At 37.6% G+C, this 22,646-nt stretch overlaps 3 protein-coding genes across 7 annotated transcripts in view; all 3 read right to left on the reverse strand.

The window, feature by feature from the left end:
• Positions 1–6,159, reverse strand: part of LOC112155841 (ubiquitin carboxyl-terminal hydrolase 47) — a 9,153-nt gene extending 2,994 nt beyond the window's left edge. The window contains exons 1-13 of one of the 5 annotated variants that reach the window (XM_024287801.2): positions 6,019–6,159; positions 5,764–5,832; positions 4,497–4,613; positions 4,319–4,415; positions 3,414–3,529; positions 3,271–3,341; positions 2,838–2,963; positions 2,676–2,768; positions 2,480–2,608; positions 2,280–2,408; positions 2,162–2,193; positions 2,047–2,081; positions 69–910 (exon numbers count right to left, since the gene is read on the reverse strand). In XM_024287801.2, coding sequence (XP_024143569.1) covers positions 249–910; positions 2,047–2,081; positions 2,162–2,193; positions 2,280–2,408; positions 2,480–2,608; positions 2,676–2,768; positions 2,838–2,963; positions 3,271–3,341; positions 3,414–3,529; positions 4,319–4,415; positions 4,497–4,593 — 1,587 coding nt within the window. In that variant the 5' untranslated portion in view covers positions 4,594–4,613; positions 5,764–5,832; positions 6,019–6,159 and the 3' untranslated portion in view covers positions 69–248. The other 4 variants (XM_024287797.2, XM_024287800.2, XM_024287799.2 and 1 more) reach the window with 4 other exon arrangements.
• Positions 6,160–7,182: 1,023 nt separating this feature from the next.
• On the reverse strand, positions 7,183–11,178 carry LOC112155840 (leishmanolysin-like peptidase 2). The gene is made up of 14 exons (XM_024287792.2): positions 10,825–11,178; positions 10,657–10,750; positions 10,380–10,431; positions 10,164–10,313; positions 9,974–10,096; positions 9,819–9,900; positions 9,600–9,745; positions 9,356–9,539; positions 9,217–9,286; positions 9,011–9,107; positions 8,738–8,845; positions 8,544–8,666; positions 7,736–7,845; positions 7,183–7,652 (listed from the first exon to the last, which is right to left on the reverse strand). The coding sequence occupies exons 1-14, from the start codon at positions 11,132–11,134 to the stop codon at positions 7,493–7,495; spliced, it is 1,809 nt and encodes a 602-aa protein (XP_024143560.2). The 5' UTR covers positions 11,135–11,178; the 3' UTR covers positions 7,183–7,492.
• Positions 11,179–13,482: 2,304 nt separating this feature from the next.
• Positions 13,483–21,834, reverse strand: lrp10 (low density lipoprotein receptor-related protein 10). Its single transcript, XM_036216577.1, has 10 exons — positions 21,705–21,834; positions 19,795–19,976; positions 19,609–19,641; positions 19,335–19,479; positions 18,790–18,983; positions 18,180–18,712; positions 17,670–18,106; positions 16,059–16,253; positions 15,736–15,865; positions 13,483–15,252 (listed from the first exon to the last, which is right to left on the reverse strand). Exons 2-10 carry the CDS (start codon positions 19,841–19,843, stop codon positions 14,593–14,595), a joined length of 2,376 nt encoding a protein of 791 aa, XP_036072470.1. The 5' UTR covers positions 19,844–19,976; positions 21,705–21,834; the 3' UTR covers positions 13,483–14,592.
• Positions 21,835–22,646: the final 812 nt, after the last annotated feature.

Below are 22,646 nucleotides of genomic sequence, written 5' to 3' on the forward strand. Positions count from 1 at the left end.
AACACTTTCACAGCTTTTAAATCTGACAAGAAATTTTCATCTAAACATCTTATGAATAAATAACAGAAACAGGTTGATTACTTTATTATGTCCTTTTAGAAATAAACAGAGAGACTGAGTTACTTAGAAACGTACAAGCTGTTTACATGCCAGATTATCAAATACAGTTAAATTGAACTTTAAAGAGGGTTTTTATTTCCTTTCTGTAAGCTATAAAAACATAACAGTCATAGTTTGCCTCCTCCATATCACCTCCAGTGTTTTTGGGGTGTCTTCTCCCTCCTCAGACTCTGCTGTCTTGGTGTGGAAGACTGTGACCTCTCCAGTCTGCTGTTTGCAGAAACAGCCCGCTGTGTTTTCTCCTTATTTCTGGTCAAACTGCGGGACCTCCTGTCCACATCTGCTGAACCATGAATCTCTGTCGGCTGGATGACGGTGCAGTGGCTGTTGGAGCGTCTTTTTGAAGGTGAAACTGCACAAGACTTTCCATATAACCCTTGCATATGGTTGAAATAAGTCTGTTTATCCAATTTTCCTTCATTTTCTGCACCGGTTGTAGCTTCCCTGTAGTTGCTCCTGAATGCAGTTGGTGCAGGATCCTTTCTAACTCTTGGAGAACTGCTAACACACATCACTGGTTTGATATGACTCATCCCGTTTGGTTTAACGTGACTTTCTGCATCGAGTCCGTCAGTAATGAGACCAAAGTCTGTTCCTCTCTGATTGATATCTGGATGTTGCATTGCTGCTTCCTGGTTGACGAGTTCCTCTTTAAACAGACGATCATCTCCATCGATGTAACTTCCACTGCTGAATGGAGGACACGGCTCAGTAGTTTGTTCATCTTCCTCACATCGTTCTTCAGCAGTTCTTGGGTCACTATCATCAGTCGAGTTTAGACGGGCACTTCCTTAAAGGGAGGCATAGAAAAAAAACGTGTCTACTTGGTTTTTAGACATTTACAATTAAGATGTTTTTTCAAAAATCAGGTTTGTAAGTGGCAGAAAAACAAGAGAACACAACACATTCAATGCTTCAATCTGTAGTAAATGCTTTTTCATTTGGGGTCGATTGTAACTAAAATGACATTTCACATCGACTACAATTGTAGAAACATATGTATTCTCTCTTACAGCCAGCAGGGGGCGACAGTAATCCATTTCTTAGTGACTGATTTTTCCTTTTATAATTAACGTCTGAACGTATCATTAAGACCTCATAAAGTTCTGTCTGTATGCGGATAAAAGGATAAGGAAGTCTCTAGAAAAACTGATCTGTGATGTGTTTAATGGCCAGTGTTACTGTGGGGATTTTGCAGTTTCTATCTTTACTTTTTTAAGTATTTTTTAAGCAGTCTCTAAGTTGAAGCACATTTTATTCACCATTATTTACAATATTCACCAGTTTTGCCTGTTTTTTTTTAACATGTATTTTTTTTAAAACTTTACAAATTAGGTTGAAATATTATTTTCTTTTTTGCAATCTCAATGATTATGTCCAATAGATAATGAGAAATCAAATGCAGCCTCTCCAATATTAGAACACAAAATATAAAAATAGCATCTAATTATCTAAAAAAAAGTCATGTTTTCTGCCCAAATTTGGGGTTTTCTGAAAACTATATATTGAACACTTATTGATGATTCTTTTTTTGTGATTCTCCAGTGCTTCATGATGTGAAGAGCTGCAGAAGAGTAATGGATGCCAAGGTTAGCCTTCAGGTCATCTTCATTACTGGATGTGATGTTTCCTCTTGTCAACAGATCATCTGATTTAGGTCAAGTGAGTTTGATGGTCAGTCAAGCATTACTGAAGCTGCAGATCATGACGTGGGACTTCTGAAATGATGAAGGACTGAAATGGTTTGACCAATCACAAAATCCAAATGTAATACCTCCATTCAGCCAGTAGATGGCAGCCCACAGATGGTTTTCAGCTGTATTTTCAAGAATTCTACAGTTTTATTTAAATTTTTCAAAAAATTATAGTATAATTTGTAAATTATTACATATTTTAAATTCATAAGAGAAAAACACCCAAACTTACCCTTCATGTACATCAGGAGGTAAGCTGTATGGGACCTATTTAAGAGACAAAAATTACAACATTTAAATAAAGTAGCAGGAATTACTTATAATATGAGGATGGAACTGTATTTTACCTTAATGTGTTTTTCAAATATTTAGAATTAACCTGGAAGATTAAACAAAGCAGAAAGGTTAATTTCGACTGTCTTTAATCTTTAATGTTGAAATGTATTTTTAAAAAAAGGGTCTCACATTTTTAACTATGCTGTCATCAAAACAATACCAGCTGCAAGTTTCAAAGGATTTAATATCTGCAGTGTAGTGACCTCCGGTCATATCCCCAAAATGATCAACCACAGCGTACAGGTGGTACCTGCAATTCTGAACAGAGGAAACTTAGTCATTTAGATTATTTTCTAGAAGTGCATGAAAACAAGGTGCAGGCGATTTACTGCGAAATGTAGCGTTTGGGCCACATCCGCCGTGCACTTCAGCTTGACGTAGCGTTTCTGCTTGCTATCGAAGGTGAATCTCTTCAGCAGGAGAGTCAGAGCTTCAGGGCTCTGAGTTAGCTCGCATTCCTGAAGAACATGGGAAATGTAAAAACATGAAGAAGCATTTGTAACAGTACCGCGATGCACAACCTACCAGGTCTGCATCCTGCTTTTTGTTGCAGTTGTTGCAGTAAAGCTGGTTCTCCTCTGAGACTTTTTGTGCCTTGAAGAAACTCTCCAGTCCTCGCTGCTGTGGAGAACATTTTAATTAGCTTTTTTTTTTTCTGAATTTCACTTTAAATGGAAGTCACAGTACCACATTGTAAGTTTTGTGGTTGAAATCTTTGACGGCAAGCGGCAGAATCCAAAAGAAGGTTTTAGAATGGCTGGATAGTCTGCACCCGTGGCATGTGGTTTTATGATTCAGCTCTCCTTTGAATACCTGAGGAAGAAAATCATTGAAGCTGTGAGCTAAAAATGTAATTTATCAATGAAAAAGTACTTCCCTACCTTAAAAATACACAATTCTTAGTATTTTAATCATCAAAAACTAGAATATAGTGATTCCAATTTGAGGTTTACATTGAGTTTTTATCATTTCTTTTAAATAATAGTTAGTAAAATGTTAATTTCTAATAATAAGACAAAATGAGTTTTAAAATAAGTGTCACCTTATGATAATCAAATAAAAATTTTCATTTTCATTCATTAGGAAGTAGTTCTGAATTAATTATTGCACCCGTCTTTACCTTAGAAGCCTCTGGGCTGGTGTGACACAGAATCTTCTCCAAGTACTCTGCAGCGTCCCTTTGCTCGTAAACTGAAGGAAATAAAAAAGAAAGATTAATACAAATAACATTTTTATATTGTTGAATAGATAAAGAACCCTTACCATCTGTGATGCCGAGAATTTTGACGATTTTGTGTGTTTTGGACCTCTTTTTCTCCAAGTTTTCAAAAAGCTCCATCAGGAGTGGATCGATGCTTGTTGAGTTATTCCCGCTGCATCTGTGAAGAAACTTCTTCATCATTTCTATTTTATGCAATACATTCATTATTTACCCAATAAATGATGGTTTGGAAAACATAGATTCCATAAAGATTTAGAAGAACAGATGTGTTCAGGGTTTTATGGACCCACTTTGATGAAAATTATGATTTTAACATGTTATAACATTTTCTCACGATGGAGGACATATATATATATTAAAAATTAAGCTTTAAGTTTCGTTTCACATTTTGGCTTTCAGAGTGTCATGTGTAAGTTATGTCACATCAACACACAACAAATTTGTGAAATCACAATGTGTGGTTAGTTAGTTAGAAACTATTTATTTAGTTTGGCATGAGTTAAAGAGCTCTTCATGAAAAATGGTCTAATGATAAAACGTTAAATTATCCTATTTGAAGTTGTTGAGTTCAGGGAACATTTTTCCCTTGTATGCTTTGAAAGATTTTTGATTATTAAGCGAAATATTTTTCATGTCAGAATTTTTATGTTCCCAATAAAAGTTTAAAAAGTATACTGATCTTGTCTTTGATTAAAAATTCCCCTTTGGTGGAGAAAAGTACATAACACTACACCATTTCAATGTTGTAGTAAATAATAATAATAATAATATAAAAAAATGCAGATATTGATAATTGTTTCATTATTGAATAGTTTCACAATCAAATTGTTGCCTCCTGTATTGTATTTGAATTAAATCCTCAAGATTCCCACTTCCAGCTAATATCATGATATAACATTAAGTCATAAATGTATTATTGTTTTACTCCCCAAAGTAAGTTTCAAACCTTTTCACAGCCTCCCGAAACTCCTCAGTCCAGAAGAGCACCTGTAGTACGCAGTTCAGGTAGCAGGTGAGACCAGGACTGTCCAGACCCTGATAATCTGAAGAACAGGACCAGACAGACGTGTGATCATCTCAGACATACAACAGGGTTATTTTTTTTTCTTTTGTTGTTTACTTGCCTGAGATGGACAGGTTCAATAGTTTTTCTCTGAACTTATAAACAGTGAAAGAATTCATACTGATGGTTGATGGAGCACCTCCACCCTTGACTGTCATTTCACGAGAACCATTTCAAGCTGTGGTGACGCAGGAAAACAAACAAAAAATGATATTATTGTTGCAAAGACAACTCTAACTCCAACATGATAAAGAAACAACAATAGTTTCAAGTATTTGGCTTCACACATAAATGACCGGTTCACACGTACTACGAGGACTAGGGATGGTAAGCAACGCTGCTTTAGACCAGATCTGAGGCCTTGGTGGAGCGTCTGCCCTTAAACTGGAAGAATGTGGGTTCAAATCCATGATCTGGTCAAAGTCTCTGGAAAGACTGACTGGTGGATTCAATTACCATTCCAAAGCAAATACTAACATGATTTTTTTGCATTAAGAACTAATGTTTTGTCTAAAAGAATGCACATGAAAGAATGATGCATCAGTCTGTGGCTGAATGTGGGTAAAAGTGGTTTCATCCATCTGTGGTCGTGGAGGTGAAACACCTGAATTCAAGTATTTGTGTGAATGAGGACTGTTGTCGACACAGTGCACTTCAGTGCTTTGGATCAACTGAGATCAGTGAATGCATCATCAGTAAAAGCGGAACATCCAACACTTTGAGTTAATGATTAAAACTAAAATAACGGCCATTGGCTCATTGAGCATGAAGGACAAGATTTGCTTTTGTTTCTTTTCAAAACGAGTCACTCTTACTATCCCTGTCCTTGATATTCTTAGTATAAATAAACATTTTTATGAAACTTAAACCCCAATAGAATTGCTTTAGGTTAAAATTGGTAGCAAAACTCTAAAACAAACTAATTTCCTTTGCAGAAACGTCACTGTGTGGGTTTTTGGAGCACCTCCTTAGGACTAGATACTTAATTTAACTCTCACATTTTTTTATTTTGTTCTAATTCAAATTATTTATTATTTTTTATGTTTTTGTAACTATATCTGTGAATTCTTGATCCGGTTATTCTTTATGCATTAAAATGTATGTTATTCATATTCTTTAGTTAAGAATTTCAAAAGTCAATAACCGTGATTTTTATTTAGAATTCTATTATGTTCTTGTTCTGTATTTTTTAGAATGCTACTTTTTTGTACGGTATCTGTGAAATATTAAAAGAAGAAAAAAAACTTTCCGTCCATAAGGAAGGGTCCCTGAAGGCAACTGCTGCGTTTTGGGGGAAAAAAATAAGCATTGTTAGCGTCTTTTCTTACCAGAGGAAGAAGCTTAAGTTAGCGACATTTTCCAAAAAAAGGCATTGTGCTTATCCACACGTCTTGAACCTGGAGTAGAAAAAATATATATACATACATATAAAAACAACTGTAAAACCGCTGGCTTTATAGAGCTCTAAAACAAAACACGAGGACAGTGCCCGCGCGCGCTGCCCGTTTGAACCTTATCGGCACCCTTTCGCTTTCGATTGAAGAGAAACAGAGATGAAAGCCTGGCCGTCCATGCGTATTCACCTTTATTCGCCCGCGGCACAATCTCAAACAATCATCAAAGTTGACGCTGTTGTCTTTATCTTCTTCCGGTAGTGGGAAGGAGGTCTTAAACTACAGAGACCAATGAGCCAAAGGAAATCGAAACCGGACGTGACGTCAAAGCCCCTCCCCCTACTGATGATAAACACCAAGGTAAGGGGAAAACCATAGACTGTATATAAAATAACTTTAATTTTATAATTAATTTTATAATTAATTTTTACAGTCTATGGGGAAAACTAATAAATAAATAATTAAGCTTCATGGTGGGACCCTTTTGAGTCCTACTTATTTTCTAGAATTGTTATGATTAATTTTTTTACCCACACTAATAGAACATTAGACACTTTATGTGATCAAAATAATTAGTTTAGCAACAGTTAATCAGTAAAAAAAAACAGAACACATTAATAAAACGAAAAATGTCTTGTTAGCTTGTATGATATACATTTAACAACCACATAAACTTTAAGGTCAAGTTGACCTAAAAAAAATAAAAATGTTTTTGGCTGAGAAATAATGAAGGTTACAGTATTTGTGGCAAATGTATAACATGTGAATGAAAAGTGAATGCTTAGATAAAATGTGAATAAAATAAATAATTTATTATATATATTGACACATATGATATTTTGGAGTGTTACAGCAGTTTTCTTTTCCATGAAAATCACAAATGGGGGGAAAAGGGCAATTTTTTTCATAAAAAGTAAGTTCCAACAGAATTTGTGATTGTCTTCCTCATAGTTATTAGTTGTGTTCATGGTATTCATCTTTATGTTTAACAAATATGCCATATCAGGGTCAAATAATAATTTCTAAAAGGCCAAGAGTGTTTTTTAAATGATCAAACATTTTCATCTTGAGTAACAATCTCTAAAATATGGATTCTCAAATGAGATTGTCAAGAAAACAATAAAAAAAATACAGGCCTGTTGTTATGTAGCTATTTGTAGCATGTAAATTAGTTATTGGACATTTAAAAGACAAATATTTTAAAATTAATTTTGCATTCTATTAACTGTCAGTGAATCAGTTTATTCAGATGCCACTATAGTTGTCAGAGCTTAGTAAGTGTTTCAACTGATTGAACTGGAGTTATGAGTAATTATTTTATTAATTAAAAGAGAAACATTTTTAACTACATAAAATTATGAATGTTCATATTTGCTAGTTTTAAAATTTGATTCAAATATGACAAAAACATATCAATACATGTTTGCATTTTTCTATATTTAACAGAAGTTTCCTACAATCTGAAGGCAACGTGACCACCAGCTCCTGCTGGTTTTTAACAAAAAACTCTTTGGTTTTAGTATTAAAACCACATGGATTAATATTTTACTGCCACAGCATAAAAAAATAAGTTTATTTAAAGAACACTGAACAAATCTGGAAATTTTATTGAGATTTTACAACTCAATGTAAATAAAACAAAATGTTTATGAAGTGAGTTTTTCTACAGCTCTTGGGGATCCACAGTACGGATTCTGTTTGAATGAGTTCTAATTTTCCTGTAGAGCATCAGCAGTGCTGCCAACAAACACAAAGAAGCGAAGACGCTGAGGGATGTAGCAACTGCAACCTCTGAACGTGAGGCGATACGCACGAGAAAGTCACTGAAAAAAGAGCAAAAACATGAAGTTAGACGGAGAAACATCCTGCTGTGAAGGAAAAATATAGTTTTGGAAGTTAAACTCACCCCTTGATAGAGGAAGAAGGTATGTTGTCGTCTTTTAAGGGCGGAAAAACATCAGGATAAACACAAATCCTCTTGTCTGGGCAGAAAACAGAACCCTGGTAACCTTTAATCTGACAATTCAAAACATACATGTTTACATTTCTAAAGTTTAGCTTGCTAAATGCATAATACATCATTTAAATATTAAAAATGTATTTTTGAAAAACTTAGTTCATTTTTTTCTATAGTATCCAGTTTTGAAAATACAGTAAGTACAGCAGAAAACAACTAATTTAAAGAAATGAGTAAAAACTTCCAACTTTGATGTGTTTTCTTGTTTTACCTTTTGAACAAAACTTGACATTTTTTTAAATAGTTTATAAAGTATTTAGAAAAAAAACTAATGGATAGATAGGACACACTTTGGACATCTACAGCAACCATGTTCTTTAAAAAAAAAAAACACATTTATTTGGATATATTTATTCTAGCTTGTCCTAAAACAGAATATTCAACATAGTAAAAGTACACTGTTGAGATTTAAATGTTAAAATAATTATTAGTATGAAAAAAATAATTCATTTATATCTTTAAAGATCTGCAAAAACTGAAAGTAGTGCTTTTACAGAGGTATCCACATTTTGATCACTTTTAACATCTAGACATTAATACATTACATTTTTCTATATACTATCAAGTAATTCAATTAGAAAACTAAAAACAAAAATTTTAAAATAAAAATTCCTATTATATTTTATGTAACATAGTGATTAGTTCCACTAAGTATTAGAACAGATGTTTTTTTAAACATAAATATATCTGACTCTACCTGAACAGCGCCTCCTTTCGGGCAATCAACCCATCCGGATCCAGACACCTGGATCTGGTACCTGTTGGTTCCAGTGCACCTGTGTCTGTAACAGCGCCCCACTACAGAGCTGACAGAATCCTCCTGAGGAAATACATTTACAGAATAATTAATGAGTAGAACAATTAGGAAATGAAAAGATGGAAAGATCTAACCTCTCTGCTGAGGCTCGAGAAGAAGCAGCGGCTGTCGAAACCAAATATCTCTCCACTGAAGGGATATTCAGTGGACCACCGAGAATTTTCTTGTTTCCAGCATTCACTCTGATAAGGAAGAAAATATGGGTTTGAAATGAGGACAAAATGAAGGTTTATGCCATTAGACTAATAAACGATGAGTGAAATAGCAATTTTCTAAATTTAGACAGGAAAACTTTAATGGAAAATGTACTGTTGTTAATAATTAGTGAGAAAAAAATAACAACTTACTCCGTTTTTCATGGGTTTGTAGACTCTGCATCCATCCAAGTAGGGATCTGTCTGGCACTCCCCCTTGTGGAGATGAAGGAAATGACACCCTAATCCACTTAGAAATGAAAAAAAAAAAATACCACAAAGATGAATATTGGGCATTAAATTAATTGAATCAAGAAAATCATCTCAGTATATTAATCAAAGACACATTTATAGTTTACCTTCCTGTGCAGAAAAAAGAAGAGGACTTGTCTCTGCATGTTTTTGTTGAGCCAAAAGATTTCCCCTCACCTGTTGGACGGTAAAAGTGAACCATGAAATTGTTCTGTTCTTCAGTTTTTGACAAAATCTGCATCTTACCGTCTCCCCACACTAAACTCTGTGCCCGCCTCAGATCAACTGCGTACCACCCCGTATCCTGAAATGCAGCCAAGGTGATTGGGTCAACCCGGACAGTAGTGGAATCTCCCAGTACGGCCCCCATGATGGAGCCCTGCAGGACCCGGGACTCCCAGTGGGAGGACGCTCCATCTGCTGCTGCCTCCTTGAAAAATATAAGTCAAAATAGTTTTCTTTTTTTGTCACGGCGGAGCAGCTTCAGTACCAAATTCTCCAGCGGTCCTCCCAGCTCCGGATCAGAAGACAGCAGGTGTTTCTGCATGGCCGAAATGACAGATGGGGAGTAGATCCTCGTCTGGCCTGACCCATCGGAGTGAGTCACTTTACCTCGGGGGGAGCATGGATTACCTACTGCATGAAGGAAGGAAAAATGAAATCATCATCAAACATCAGTTTATAACTGCAAAAATGACCTTAAAACAACCTGGATTAGATGAGCAGTCCTTCCAGGTGTTGAAGAGATCTTTAGAGAAACCCAGAACATGAAGCAACTCGTGAATCACAGTCTGAAAAACAACCACAAACCTTATATTCTCACCTCCAACATTTAAGAACTAAAAATGATAGAAATAAATGAACCTGTACTGCAGTTTGGTGGCTGTATTTTTGTCCTGTTAGCCTGTTTCTGCAGACGACCACCGCCCCCGCCACCGGACGGCCATTCCAGTCCGTCTGACAGCGGACGGCGTAGGCCAAAACAGGCTGACAAGGAAAAAAGTGAAAACCTCTTAAAATGTAAATGAAAACAATAAAAGATCAACACATTTACCTCTGCTCTGCACTTGTCTGTGGCTCGAATTTGGAGGTAAAGCACAAAATCAACATCTGGGAGTCCGGCACCTTCAGGCCTGAGGACAGTCCTGTGAGGTGAGTCCGCCTCGGGGTAGACTTCACACCCAGACAAGTGATCGTCTGGAATCTGATGATGACTAACGTGGTGAGCGATTCCTTATACAGCAGAGTCCTAAATCCAGATGATACTCACCGTCACGTCCAGACACGTCTCATTTCTGTAATAGCTGTTGGCTTTCCCACACCTGCAATTAAACATTTATGTATTGGTGACACATTTTCATTTATTTTAATTAGATAGTTTCCATCTTTGAGAGAATAAAAAAAAACACTAAAAGCACGTATTTTTTGAAAATGTCTTTAAGCCTTGTAAAAATAACTGAGTGTACTCATATCAGAATCAGAATTTCCTTTTTAGTGTTTTGTTTGTACAGTTGGGTGTTTAAAATGATAGATGAGGATTCACTCACCTGTTGTGGTTGACAGAGCTGGAATTCTTCCACACAAACTTGCAGTATTTGCTGAAGTCTCTGCTGAGCAGCAGTGGGTTCATGCTTCTGTTCACTATTAAGGAAGCAATTGTTCATTTTTTGTTTGTTTGTTTGTTTGTTTGTATTTTTTTTTCAAATTTTGTTCACCTGAAAGTATGGAGGACACTGTCCTCACCGCCTCCTCCACCGCTGCCTCCAGCCTCCTGTTCTCCGTCCCAGATAGACGAACACTCTCCACGGGAATCCAGGTCTTTATCGTGATTGGTTGAGGTAAAGAGTTTCCCACAATGCCCCTCTGTTTTGTGGAACGGCGTGCTCTTGGCTCCTGCGCCAGCTTTGGTTCGTGAAGTGACCTCTCTCCTCGGATCACTTCGACCCCAGCCTGGACTTCATCATGAATGCACTTGTGCATCAGGGATCCAGGCGGATCCAGCAGAACTAGCACCACCATCAGCATCAACGCCTGGAGAAAAGTAAAACTCTCATCACAAACATTTAGAAAAGTTTGAGAATCTCTGGACACAATGAATAAGTGGAGAAAATCACGTCAGTTACCAATACACTGTCAAGCATGGTGGTGGGGGTATAGTCATTTGGTCTCACTGAGTTTTAGCTGCTGATATGGTTCTGGTTCTATAACAAGACCTAAAATATGACCAAGGATTCATCAAACCTTTAAAGATACTGATAAAGATCACCACCACCTCCCCAAAAAAATTAAATTATTGCATTTTTAGGCTGCATGTGTAGGAAAAAAAAGATTTATAAATAAAATATAAACAAAATCCTTAAAGTTTAGACCTTTCTAAAGTAACAAAATATTAATGGGGAAAATTAGTTTGTCTAAATCCGGGTTTCCGGCTTTCAAAAATAAAGAAAATAATTTAAAAACAATTGATTTATATTTATGTTTTTAAACTGAGGTGATCTTATAATAGTAAAATAAACTATATGTTTTTTAAAACTATTGTTGACAGAACACTATCAAGTTATCACTTCTCTAAAACAGCAAACATGATGGTAAAATGATTAATTTAGTGCTGAAATTTCAACTATAAACTTCTAAATATATTTATACAGGTAAAGTTTTTAATGTATCCAATTAAAATTAGATAGATTTTTATGTACAATATTCATAAATATATCTGATCTTAGACCAGGATCATCTTGTTTGAAACACATGGATGGATTTTATTTTGAAAGGAACTTTGATTTGTGTCAAAGGTTGCAGACCTCAGGTTAAAATGACCAGACGAGAATTTAAATCCTGATAATGTCGAATTCTACTCTTGGAAATGTTGTTTTCATTTTAGTCAAAGTCTTCTCCTGCATTTAGAAACTTCATCTTGAAGGTTTGGAGCTAAAACCACAGGATGAGCTCACCGCACAACTATTGCAGGGATCTGATCTGGCAGCAACAACTCCGGACATGTTTGGTTTCACTGATGTAGGATAATGCAACAACTTTGGGAAGATAAAAAAAACGCCTCAAAATTCAAAGCATACATCTCCTCTGAAAATCTTTTAGCACATTGTGAAGACACCAGAGCTCAGACTCTCCTGTCATCAGAGCCAGATCCTGATTTAACATCAGAGCTACTTTAAACAAAACATAGGTGAACTAAAATTTATGTTTTTCAAACTTTTTTAAGCCAAATTAGATTTTTTCTTTGATAGACATCATGAGGCACAACAACAAATATACAGAGTATATGAGTTTTTTTAATTTTTTTATAATGTTTCATATTTTTCGTCAAAAACTTGCGATTGTTTGTGATGGTAACTGATTTTTAGACCAATGAGGTTGAATAATAATTGAATAAACCTGACCACACTGACCTAAAATGCTATAACTTTAAGAAGCATTAGTGTAATTTTTCTTCTTTAATTTTTGCGACAGTTATTAAAGCTACGACCAAGATTTTTTTTTTTTAATATTATATATTAGATGATGAATGTCCAAAGTCTGGCCCTTGAGCCAAATGCAGCCCACATTCATTTAATGGTCTTATGTCATAAATCAAGAATTTGTGACCCAAAGCAATATCTAGAGACTGTGTGATTTCTTGATTGTGATTGGCTAAAATATGTTATAAACTGTAGTACACTTGTGGAAAACTTGACCTTCAGCGCCTTAAGGGCCAAACGAGAAGAAAAGATTCATTTATTTCTATGATTAAAACTACAATGGTTTGTACTTCTGAATAAGAAAGCTATTTGTAGTATTTTCCTGTTCAAATTACTTAAATGTAAAAGTTTACAGTGAATATTGATAAATAAAACATGTCATGTGAACTCAGATTTCACGTTTTTTTATTTTATTTCTTGTCTTGAAATCAGAAATTTACATTAATTTGAGTACAAATTGTTTATTTTTTTTCTATTGCAATAAATGAAAATTATCTCACTGATAAAACAGTTTCAATAAATAGTTTATTATCATTTAATGTTATTATAAGAGTTCAATAAATGCAAGCTAATTAGTTTGCCCTCCCATTTTCATATCACCTCTTTGCAAAAAGTTAGAACATTTGATATTTGTAGAAAATTAATCAAAAAAAGTTTACTCTTAATTTATTTGTGAATTTTTCCTGAAAATAATATTTTTTTCTGGAATATTTAATAATAATTACCTGGAGTTTGTCTGCAGCGGTGCATCCATGCAGCCTCATCGCTCCACTAAAGTCTTTAGTTCCACTCAGAAAAACAATAGAACTCCCAGAATGCAATGCTTCTGTTGCCCAAGTGTCACCTGATGTGCATACAATCCCCAAACCCCCACCTTCAAAGAAAAGCAGCAAAGCCTTAAAAGTGCAAATTGTTTAATCTCAGCAACATTTGACTTATATACAGTGAAATCCTTACATCATAAAATCACTTTTCTTTTTAATTATCCCATTGCATTTGAACTTAAAACTTCTATTTTACTCCGCCACACTACATTCAAAAGAGCAACAACTTTAAAGGATAAAAAGACACGCAGCTTGCCGAAATAAAAACACAATAAATCATTTTATCTGAGCTCGAATGGCACACCACAATTCTGTTGTGTCAGTCTGCAACAAAATAATAATAATATTAATAATAATAATAAAGTCTCATCAATGATTGAGGTCATTTTGGTGCCCGTTCAAACGGCGGGGCGCCTCACCTTTCTGTTCTCACGCTGTGGAATCAGGCACCGAAGAGATTGTCTTTGAAAATATTTTCTCTTTGAGTACATTCATTCTCTAGTCAGGATAATACCTATGTGTACTTAGAAAACATAAATCTATTGAACTACAACAGGTCCCCCCGAGAAAAGGATATTGCCAACTTGCAGACATGCATTTTAGGATGTTATAGTAAAGCCATGGATGTGCTGATGTGTGCGATGAGGTGAGCCCACATGTGTTTCCACGAGGAACCAGAACTTCTCAGGAGAGTCCTCAAAAGGCACTTGAGTAGGGGGGGTATTGTTTTTTCCTATAATATTAGTGACCTCACATCTGGGTGCAGAAGTTTACCATGCACGTGTACAATCACACTCCTTTGTCTGTCAAGACTAAAAAAAAAAACAGTCATTCAACAACTTTCTGCTCCACCAGTATCTGGATGGGAAGATCCTTCTGTGCAAAAGTTCTCTGTGCAGTCCGCCGTTAAGTGCACATCCAATCGACTTTGTGTGTTTTTTTTGTTTTTTTTTCCCCCTCGTGCTTGACACCAACACATGTAAGTTCTTAAGCAAGAGGAAAAGGGGGAAAACAGTCCATAATTTGGCAGGAAATGGCGACAAAATCAAATCCAAAGCAATTAGAAAAAGGCACAGACTTGCACAGAGAAGATGAGTGTCGGAGTGAGGCACTCCTGTGCTAAAAGTCGACCGGATGCGGAAGAGATCGAGCGAGCGAGTGAGCGAGCGGCGAGGAGGTGGTTTCAGGTGAGCATGGGCACGTCGTCCTCTGATGTGTTGTCCTCGGACAGCGGGATAAGCAGCACCTCGTCGTCCGAGGAGGAGGAGGAGGAGAAAGAGGGAGAGGCTGACAGAGGCATGGAGTTGGTGGAGGAGGAAGAAGAAGTAGAAGTAGAAATAGAAGGAGAAGCTCTGAAAAGGGAAATACTGAGGCTGAGTGTCTGGAAGATGGACGCTAAGGTGGGGCTGCTAGAAGGAACTGAGACTTGAGGAGAGCAGGAAGTGGCGTGGGACGGAGGAGGGGGGGCGTACGGAGGGGGAGGAAGGAAGGCGGCGTCCGTCGAAGGCAGCTGCAGCAGAGGAGCTTCCTGCTGCTGCTGCTGCTCCGTCGTGGTCAACAGGCCGAGTTTCTGAGAAATGGGTGGGAGGGCCGCCTCCACTGCGGAGGCGGAGCTTGTGGGCGTGGACTGGGCTGGCTGTTCCCCGGGCGGAGCGGGGGTCGACTGCTGCTGGCTGGAACTTTGGCTCTGGCTCGGCCTGGACGCCTGCCTGGGGATGATCCCCCACCTGCGCATGCGGCGGACGGCGCGTCGGACGAAGCGAGGCCGGCGGCGGCGATGCGGGGAGTTGGCGGCGTCCTGTCGGAGGAGCTGAAGGATTCCCCTCAGAGAAAGAGTCGAAGTCTGACAAAAACAGACGGTTGAGGAAATAAGTGTAAAGACTAAACCATTGAAATAAACGTAATCATCTAAAATTAATCAGTGATGGACGGAATTAGCATAAAACATGCAACTATCTCTAGTTTTATGTGAAAAAACATCACATCTTTATACTTACATGCAAAAAATATAGATTCTAAATATGTTTTACTTTTTTTTAACAATGCCATTTTGAGCCATAATCTAAAAACTTGTCATTTTATAGGACATAGTTTCTGCAGAGCGGCAGAGGTTCATTAGAAATACTCCTCTAAGTTGTTGGCGGAACTGCTGCGATGAAGAGCAGGGAGCTTGTACATAACAAAGAAGCTCTTTTCACAAATAACGTTTCTTTCATCTGCTCCCAATTCACAATTTTTAGCTTAATTTTCTTAAAAAGAACCTGTTAAAAACACAATTTTCATTGGAGTGTGTCTTTAAACCTCCCTCTCAATTTAACCGTCTTACCTCATTGGGGTTTTCTGTGGGGAAATCCTCCACTGGCGGGATGACACCCTGGGCGATCAGCTGACCGTAGGAGGGAGGAGCCTGCTGCTGGATCAATTGGGCTTCCTGGCGGCTTATTGGAGCAAACAGGCTGCCGCGACAAACATAGTTGTTTTAAATAATCTTTTATTTTAGACATAGTTCTTTCAAAATAGAAGTTAAAATAAAAATATTTGTGGCATAATTTAGTAGCACATCACTACTAAAAGATGTTTAACTCCTTAATTTTGAGATAATTATTCATCAATCTGAAGTAACCCAGCTGGAATCAGAGCGGGTCTCACCTGTACTCTCTGGTTCTGAGCGAGTACAGTTTGCAGGTGCAGCCCATGGCGATGACCAGCAGCAGCCCGCAGACGAGGCTGCCCACCGTTGCCGCGGTGATGACCTTGCGGGGCAGCATGACGGTGCAGTTGAGCTCGTCGGTGCCGTCCTTGCAGTCCACCTGACCGTCACAGCGCCAGCTCTCGAACACGCACCTGCGGGGAGGACAAAGAGCCGTCTGTGGTAAAAGCATGCCGGAGGAGGGCTCGGGAACCTGAAGCTAGAGACCGTTTCCTCTTCAGCTTGTCGCTGATGTTACTTTCTAAATGCGAAACATTTGTTCAGAAAAAAAACAGAAATATAGTAGTTTTATCAAAAATCTTTGTGCAAAATACACAAAAATGTGATTAAATCCATTTTTTTTCCCTCCTTTTACTTTCTTTACAAAAACAATAACATCGCCTTTGATAGTTGACCTGAACATAAAGAGCAACTACATAAAGGCGGTAAAAATGTTTGCTAAACAGTGTTACAGGTGTTTCTGAGAGGTAGCACTAGCTTGAGCGTCTCGTAAAGAGAAGTTCTCGCAAAACTGTTTCTGTTTTGTGAACAAGCTCCTCCTATTTCATAGTTGCCATATTAACGTCTTAGTGTAGTGAGAAACGGGCGGAAAGATCTTACTCAGAACAATGGAATTTTCCCGAATTTTCCCAAAAGAGAAATCTTCTTAAGCAACAAATTTAAATTTAGCAATAAAATCAATTTATCGCCCAGCCCTACTATAGTATTGCCTTGTTTATTTTATTCCACTTACAAGCAAGATGGCGCCAAAACACAACATCAAACTAATCGTTAGCAAGAATCGGAAATGAATAAATTTGCGTATCTACAATAGAATATTCCTAACCCTAACCCAGTTCCGGTGTTTTTTAGGGGAAGCGAGTGAACTTCACTCAAACTTCGATTGAGGACTTCCAGCTAATGATGCTGTGGCGCCATCTTGGAGCCATGTTGTTGTCTGCGGCCAGGTCCTCTTGTTTATTTTGGGCAAGGTTCTCAAACTAACTCATGATAGATAATACCTGTGAAGCCGGATAATAGCAGCTCCTCACCACACATATTATAGACTTTTTACAGATTAATATTTTTACAATTTTCTCTATTGTTTAAACTCTCAAAGTTCAAACCTTCATAGAAAAATAAATCCAGGATTATAGAATGAAAACAAAAATCTGATCACAATCAAAGATTTATGTGACAAACGGAATTCGTTCTATCCAGGAGATGCGGCACAGAGGAGATTGATTAAAAGACTAAATCAACAGCCAATCAGAGAGCAGCATATGTTCTATGGGAAATTTCAGTAACGTTAGCATCAAGCTAGCAGACTTTAGCTTTATGTGCTAGATCGATTTCCATCTTTATGGGTCGATTATTGATCTATTAAGCTTAGATCGATTCATTTATTTTATCAATCCAGCACTAGCTCTTGTTTTTATTTGAAGACAGAAAACCTATAAATCCTAATCTTCTCCAAACATAGAGAAGATCAAAGAAGAAGTAATGTTCTAAACTCTAATTTGTCCCCAAACCCCCCCTATATCCAAATGGATGTCTCCGTTGACACTGACCTGTCGCTGTCACAGTGGAAGGTCCCGGGCTGGCACATGGTGCAGTCCTTCTCGTCGCTGAGGTCAGCGCAGTACAGCTGGTAGTTGCATCTCTCCGTCGCCGGGTAGCACACCGGCCTGCCGGCGAAGTGGCTGGGCGCCACGGCTTTTTGTCCCACCATTCCACACGCAAACTGGTTGGTGCCGCAGCCCCTGCACGCCTCCTCGTCCTTCCCGGTCTCGGGACAGTCCCATTTCCCGTCGCAGCGCTGCTCCTTCGTATAACATCCTCCCATGGATCCTCCGCAGCGGTACTCCGACGGCGGACAGTAGCTCCCCACGTGGAACGTGGCTTTGAAGCCCCCTGCCTCAGAGCCAGGAAACGTTTCATACACCAGGGACATCAGGCCAGTGTGGGACTCCACCTGGACTGATTTGTAGTTAGACGTATTGGTGATCTGTCAAAAAGAAAAACACATCGCTCAATAACTGGAAAAGGGAAAAAACATCGAGAGGCTTAAAGAAACTCACATTTTTTATCACGTCTCCTTTGCCTTCGCCTCTGTTGTAGACGGTCAGTCGGTCTACAGGCCCGAGAACCAGCTGCTGCAGGTCTAACCTCAGCGGGCGAGAGTCCTGAGGATCCAAACTCCAAACGCAGAACAGCCTGTTCCCTCGGGGGGCCGGAGAGGAGAAGGTCCCATAAAAGGTTTGGAAGAGTCCTCCGCACGGCCACTCGACGGGAGTCGTCGAGACGAGCGTCTCTGCTTTGGTCTGAGGCTGCTCCTGTCCCAGCTGGGCCCTCTCCGACTGCCAGAAATCGTCATAGCCATACCCGGGAGTCGTTCTAACCAAGCTTTGGGTTTTCTCTGTGACCATCTGCCTCTCTGAGTCTTTATTTGCAACCGTCTGGACCTCCAGATAGTCCATGTCATCATCACAGCCCTGCTCGTCAGCCCCGCTGTCGTCATCGGGACAATCTATGCGCCCGTTACAGCGCAGGAAGAGCGGGATGCACTGACCCCTGGGACACTGGAAGGACGTCTTTGGGCAGTTCTCTGACTCTGGATTATGAACAAAAGAAAAAATGTTTTTTAAAGACCCAAAACGTGCAAGTAAAGGGAAGCGCAGTCTTTCGTACCTCTAAAATAGCTCAAAATAAACTTTGACACCGGGTATTGGTGTGGAAGGAAATGGTGCACCACTGTAATGTTTCCCCCCGGGAACTTCAGAGGCTCCGGCAACGTTTTCCCACAAAGAACCACCGGCTCATCGTCAGCCGAGGACTTCAGGGAAACCCATTCTTTGTCACATTTCACAAAGAACCGAGAAAACCTGGAGGGAATACATGTGGAAAAAAGAAGAAAAAAAAAGCATAACCATGTATGTCTGATTCAGAAATGTAGCAACATTTTGCCATAAAATATTCAAATTATTTAAAAGAGTCAATTTTATTGTAAACCTTGTGGTACCGGACCACAGCCTGAAAATGCTCTAGCTTCGATTATTTTAGGCTAGTTAATTTTCTGATTCAGAAGGAAGTTTTATTTTGAAAAATTGATGGATTCTGTTCCCTACATCCTACTTGGTCACATGACATAAAGCAGCTACCTGGATTGCTAAGCTAGTGGAGTGTGACTCTAACAGAAACATTTTACAATTCAAACGTCAGCTCTGGGTTCGTACCTTAAAACAATCGGCTCATTCTCTGAACCCTTGATGACCCAACAGTCACAAACCGATCCAAAGCGGTAAGTCCAGGTGTTGTAAGAAGAACTCCGGATCTCTCCTGTGTCACTGTCTAAGACCTGAGGGGAAGCCCCACAGTGGGCTGAGAGGTACAACGACAACATATTAGTTCATTCTGGAGAAATGCAGATCATACTCATTTTTATAGAACTAAAATAATGCCTTATAAACACTTAACCTTTTCACAAAATAAGTTTGTTCTATCACTCACCAACACAGAAGGGAGATTCTAAATGGCTGTAAGCTGCAGAGAAAATACAAAACAAAAATCAGAGAGGAAATAATTTCTCAACAATCAGCTGCTGGAAAGAGTCAAAATGAATAAATCCAACCATTTAAAAACTTAAAATTAAACCAAATATTGAACTCAAATAGATTCACACAGTAGGTGTCTTACCTGTGATGGAGAAAACTAGGAGAGCACATAGTTTATAGCTGACGGTCATTGTGGTAACACTTCCCGTCTTTAAAGTCTCTAAAAGCTTTTATTTAAAAAAAAAAGACTTAAGTGGTTCTAAAAATGTAAAGGTGATAAATGTCAGAGAAGTGCCATTGTCGGTGATTTCAGGAAGACTTTGCCTAAAAAAAAAAAATAATAATAAAATAAAGATTTAGACACAATAGACCCAAAATATAGTAAAAAAGAAAAACATAAACAAAAAATCCTCAAAACTTTTAATGATATGAATATCTTCTTATAAACTCAAAATTTTCTATGACAATTGTGATAAAAATAAAATGATCCAGCTGTTAAAAGGGTGCAAAAAAGTTGGAAGTTGTTAAGTGTGTGCAGGCTTATGTCTGGAAAGAAAGACATTTAACTAAAACAAAAAAAATGTAGCTTTTATTTTTGACAATTTGAAACTAAACGTAAATATTAAGAATGTAGGGAAAAAATCGATACTGTGAATTATCACGATATTTTTGGGCGATACTGGTATCAATTTCAAATGCTGACAAAACAAATTTAAATCATTTATGAGCAAAACATTTAGTTCAATGTCTTGCTTTTGTGTTTCACTTTACCCCTGACTGTTAGCTGGCAGTGAACCACACACAAAGATCTCGTGAGAACCAAAATGCTCACTCATTAGTTTTGCGGTTGTTGTTCCAGAGCTCAATGACTCCAACACAACTCAGATTTAACTGAAATAGGCTGATTGTTCATTTAATCCAGCAGCATTTGCTACCCCATAAAGTACATTTCAGCTGTGTTGGAAATGCATCACACTTTCTTTTCTTAATTGTACTTATTTACTGGTTAATTGGTGTTTAATACTGAAAAACACAGATTTCACATTATTTTATACAAATATCATCAGAGAGCAACTGAAACGTCTTGAATTAGAGATATTTTAGTTTGTTGATGCAGAACTTTAAGGATGTATTTAAGCACCTTATAGCTTCAAATGATCCACACCAAATCAGGTTTATCCTGTAAAACCGAAACATCTTTCGACTTCATGTAACAATTCTTAATGCAGATCAAAACATAGCCTTATCTAAAAGATCAGGAATGGCTTCCTTTTGTATTTTACAGAACAATTTCACTACCTGGAATGTAAAATCTAAACAAATTAACATAAGCAGTTCTTTGTTTTGGTGGATTTAATGGAACAAACTAAAATTACTTCCTCCTTGCCTAAGTATTTACATTTTAACGTGATTTTAATAATTTATCATTGACATATATTTCTGGATAAAAGTTTAACCAAAGTTGTTTTTTTCTCAGCTTTAAAGTTTTAATACAAATGAGTGTTTATGTCTAAAGAGGCAGTTCTTTAGCATGATTAAAAGAATAATTTGTTTTTTTTCCTACAAGTTTTCACAGGAAACTGAACACCATAGTGTTCTGTAGAGATCAATGGATGAAAGAGGGTTATTTTTATCTTTGTTGCGCACAATAGTCGTTTCCTTCCTGTAATCGTTTATGACGACAAAACCTAAACCGTCTCACACACAGTAAAATCTTCAGCTGTAAATTTCCTTATATATCTTTTATGTCAAGAGGTAACATGTTACCGCCTCGTTGTCACAAATTCGTGTATATCTTAAAATGAGTCCCTTATACTCCGGCGACGTTGTGGTTTCGGTTTGAACAGACGGAGGTAGCGGCTAATTGCTAACTGTTAGCATCTATTTCCCCCCGTTTTCCCCTCTTTAAAACCCACGACACACCGATAAAAGTGCTCTGACGGAAACACTGCGGGGTTTGGTAACCGCACGCGTCACATTATGGGGGTCAGAGACAGGAATAAGAACAAGAAATGACAACCGAAGAAAATTAGCGAAGGGCGAATACGTTACCATTTTAGTCGGCCTCTCTTGTTGACAAGTTCTGAGCTACTTCCGTGTAACGCGGCCACTGACAGGAGGGGGCGTGGCCTGTGCCGCACATTGACAAGCTTTTTGTCATTTAGAAAAACTGTTACAACATATATTAGAAATTTGCATTGATTCTTCACCATTTGTTTTATTTAGTTGCCTATTTAATTTTAAAAGAAACCCCTGATAAATTGCCAACAATGCAATACTCTCCATGACCACCAGAGGTCACTGCTATACAACAACACCAGATTTGATTCATAAAAAACTTAGCTCTTCAAACATGAGGAATGCTTTCATTCAATGATTTCTGGACGACTTCTAATCTATTATTCATCCCCCGGACTCCTAAACATGGAATTTGCCATTGTGGAAATAGTTCAAATGCAAAATTAGAACTGAAGTTAATAATAATCTACAGTTGAGGTTGTGTCAAGGCAACACAGGAACAACATAAAACCAACCAAAAATGGATCCCAATTGTTTGAATGTAATTAATTTAACGTTTTTAAGATTGTCCTAGTAATTTTAATTTCGATTATTTTAATAAGGAATTGCACAGGCTAAATTTTAAATATAGAACATCAATTTAAAAAATAATAACATAGATGTTATTATTTTGGATTTTTAAAATTTCCCTGGTATTTTTAATTCATGGAACAGATACAACATATAGTAAAGTAAACTCGAATCAAATGTGGATAATTTTGACAGAGTTGTATTTATTACTAAAGTAAAAGTACAAAAAAATGACTAAAATTATAAGTAAAATCTTATTAAGGAAATAAAGCTGTGAATCCCTCAGGTCTTAAGTGCATTGCAATTAAACTAGAAAAGTTGTATTAATTTGGAAATATTGAAGCTGAGCTCTTGCTTCTGCAGCTCCACATAAATTTAATTATTTTCATTCTTTAGTGACTTTCA

This window comes from Oryzias melastigma, linkage group LG18 (assembly GCF_002922805.2).
Source record: "Oryzias melastigma strain HK-1 linkage group LG18, ASM292280v2, whole genome shotgun sequence".
Lineage (NCBI taxonomy): Eukaryota > Metazoa > Chordata > Actinopteri > Beloniformes > Adrianichthyidae > Oryzias > Oryzias melastigma.